The sequence below is a fragment of the Limulus polyphemus genome, unplaced genomic scaffold, assembly GCF_000517525.1.
Source record: "Limulus polyphemus unplaced genomic scaffold, Limulus_polyphemus-2.1.2 Scaffold6962, whole genome shotgun sequence".
In the NCBI taxonomy this organism is placed as follows: domain Eukaryota; kingdom Metazoa; phylum Arthropoda; class Merostomata; order Xiphosura; family Limulidae; genus Limulus; species Limulus polyphemus.
In genome coordinates this window covers 39954-43318 of record NW_013672572.1, presented here as the reverse complement: position 1 = coordinate 43318, position 3365 = coordinate 39954, and the positions used below count along the sequence as shown (strand labels likewise).

The 3365-nt window shown below is 38.3% G+C and overlaps 1 protein-coding gene across 3 annotated transcripts in view; it reads right to left on the bottom strand.

Annotated features, from left to right (window-relative positions):
* Window positions 1-3365, bottom strand: part of LOC106474222 — a 10847-nt gene that overhangs the window by 3051 nt on the left and 4431 nt on the right. For 2 of the 3 annotated variants that reach the window (XM_022402572.1, XM_022402571.1), the window contains exon 2: window positions 2043-2291. In XM_022402572.1, coding sequence (XP_022258280.1) covers window positions 2043-2291 — 249 coding nt within the window. Of the gene's footprint in view, window positions 1-2042; window positions 2292-2763; window positions 3040-3365 lie in introns of those variants that run through there. The other variant, XM_013934913.2, reaches the window with a different exon arrangement.

The following is a 3365-nucleotide window of genomic DNA, read 5'->3' as shown; positions in this document are numbered from 1 at the left end:
TCGTTATTACCACATCATACCACAGCTGGACTGTACCATCCTTATTACTACATCACAACTGGACTGTACCAGCTGATTACACACCAAGAAGGTTAAATGTGTCAATAACTGATAAGTAGCTCAATACTTATCTTCATTTACAGTCATTATGTCTCCTCAGAGAGATGTACTGTTTTTATATTGTTTCTTCTTCTTCCAAGGCCCGGAATGACCAGATGTTTAGAGAGCTCGACTCGCAATCTGTGGGTCGCGGGTTCGAATCCCCGTCACACCTAACATGCTCGCCTTTTCAGCCGTGGGTGGCATTATAATGTGACGGTCAATCCCACTATTCGTTGGTAAAAGAGTGGCGGTGGGTGGTGATGACTAGCTGCCTTCCCTCTAGTCTTACACTGCTAAATTAGGGACGGCTAGCGCAGATAATCCTCGTGTAGCTTTGCGCGAAATTCATAATAAACCATAAACCATCTTCTTTCAAACACGTTTCAGTCGTCCGCCATTCCTCTCTTTCTCGGCGGACTGATTTGAAACTTCGTAGTGTTGTACTTTGGTCCAATAATCTCAGACACATTTTCCTTTTTTTATTTAGGCCTTTTTTAAAGGATTTTATGGGGTCAAAAGTAAAACAACCCAAAAATGTACGATCAAGATGAAAATTGTCACAAATATAAATTTTTATGCGCTCAACACATTGACATAAAAAAAGTTAGATTTGCCCACTTTGAGTCTTTTTTAGGGGTGTCAGAGTTCACAAACAAGCATAATTTGGGGGGTTTGGGTCAATTACTCTGCAGTATTCTAACCAATTTACATGAGATTTGGCATAAAGATACTTTACTACAAGTCCTACACATTAAAAACAAAAATGGATCCATTTTTAATAGTTATAGGGGGTTAAGGAAGCATAATTTTAGTTGTTGTTTTTTTTTTTTACTATTACTTAGCCTTTTTTCAATCAGTTTACAAGGAATTTGGTACAAAGATACTTTTCTACGGGAACGTAAATTGACAATCAAAGATGTTGGACTTGCCCATTTTTGGTAAGTATAAGGGGCTTAAAATGCCATCAAAAGCATAATTTTAGTTGTTTTTTTTTACAATAACTCTGTTGTATTTTGGACAATTTACATGGGATTTGATACAAAGATAATTTTTTTACCGGTCCCAAACAGGAATATAGACAATTTTGTAAGTTTTGTCTTTTGTTTAATTTTTGAGCGACGATTGTTGTTGTTGTTTTTTTTTATTAAGCACAAAGCTACACGAAGGGCTATCTGTGCCCTACCCACCACGGGTATCAAAACCCGGTTTTTAGCGGTGTAAGTCCACAGACATACCGCTGTGCCACTGGGGAGGGGGCTTAAGCGAAGAAAGCATAATTTGGGGTTTTCATGAACTATTCGTGTATATGTCAACCAACTTGCATGGAATTTGGTAAAAAGATACCTCCTTTCAGGTCCCAAGCAGTGATACAGATAGGTTCGATTTTTCGGGTGTCATAATTGGCCAGGTTGGGATTGCACGTTGTATTTGCCTGCGAATGTTGGCCTCTTTAATTAATAGTTCAGTCCTTTCGCTGACCGTATTTACTCGTTTCACTAAGCCTATTTATACGTTTTTTAACTCTACTTACACGTTTCGCTAACCTACTTGTAAGTTTCGCTGACCGCACTTGTTTCGCTTATCGTACTTACATGTTTTGTTAACCGTTCTTAGACGTTTCGATAACCGTACTTACACGTATACCATTATTTAGTCTAATAAATCACCGACGATTACTGTTTTTTTTTTAGAGCAAAGCCGCCATGTTAGGGTGATTGTTGTGTCCCCCGCGAGGAAATGAACTTCGGATTTTAGGATTGTAAGTACGTAAACTTACCGTTGTCCAGCGAATAATAACTAACGAATAATAGCAGGTAAGCTAAGTTTTGTAAAGGTCATCCATATCACACACACACACACACAAAACTGAAACTACAAGCGAGAACTGCCTCTGATATTACTGCATTAAAAACAACGAGAAGAAAAAGTACAATACATACCAAAACTGGCTCAGCAGTTGGTGGTGGCTTTTGTCTGGCGTCGAGAATTCCTGACCCGTCAATAATAATATTATCTTCTTTACACAAATAGAAAGGAACACACAAGCATCCGTCATAATCTCTCCCGGAATCGTCATTTCCAGCCCTGCTATTAACAGAACCTCCTGTATTACCCCAGATTGGTCCATCGTCCTGGGGAAGAGCCCAAGTAATCCCCAGGAAAACGATTAGTGCAAGGAACTTCATTTCCTGAAAACATTTGTTATAATCTTAAAAAATGCTATTAAAACGAATAAGTCTAGAACACTGCTCGTAAAACTTTAGATCCGAGTGTATCTTTCAATAATCAGTTTATTTGGAACCCATTTTTATTCGTCTGGCAAATCAAAGCCTGGTTTATGTGAAAAAAAAAATGTCTTTTGTTGTTGATGTGTACCTTAAAAATAAAAACATTTAATTTATTACAGCTCGATTAAAAGCAAAAAATGACATCATGGAATTAATTTTAAACAAAACTTTTTTTATTTTTTAATATTGTATTTCTCTCAAAACTGTCAGTAGAGGGAACTTTGTAAGCATTAGGCGCGAAAAAAAAAAGAGTAAGAAACACGAGGCCTCAGCATTAGAGATAAACAAAAACCCAGTAAGACAATAACGAAATAAAAAAAACACCTCTACAAATACAGTCTAGAAGTTTCACGAATAATAATGGAATATTTACCGCAAAAGTCTGACAGCTGGTAATCGTGGGGTTCACCAGGCGCTTCTAAAGTTATTACAGTATCAAGGAGAAGTAATAGTACTTTCTAGAAGCTGGTTAGAAAATTCCAGAGCTGATCTGAAACGCCCCGCTACCATTCAGCTGGTATTTATTCTTTAAATCTGCTCCAACTATAGAGTAGGTTCTAGTGATACTTTTTGGTTGGAAATTCCTCTTACACCACATCGTAAGAAAACTTGTTGACCTTCAGAAAGTGGCGGGCCCTCAAAGACCAACGAGCTAGAAAGGTTTGCATATAACCTGTAACAATACATGTAAACGTTTTCTAAGAACCTGGTTGGCCCAACCACGTAAGAAGCCGCTATCAGCAGCTTATTTTATTGGTTAACGTCACACTTACCATTTCACAATTGAACGTTATGATACGGCCCGGCATGGCCAGGTGGTTAGGGCGCTCGACTTACAACCTGAGCATTAAGTATGCTATCAGCAGCTTATTTTATTGGTTAACGTCACACTTACCATTTCACAATTGAACGTTATGATACGGCCCGGCATGGCCAGGTGGTTAGGGCGCTCGACTTACAACCTGAGCATTAAGT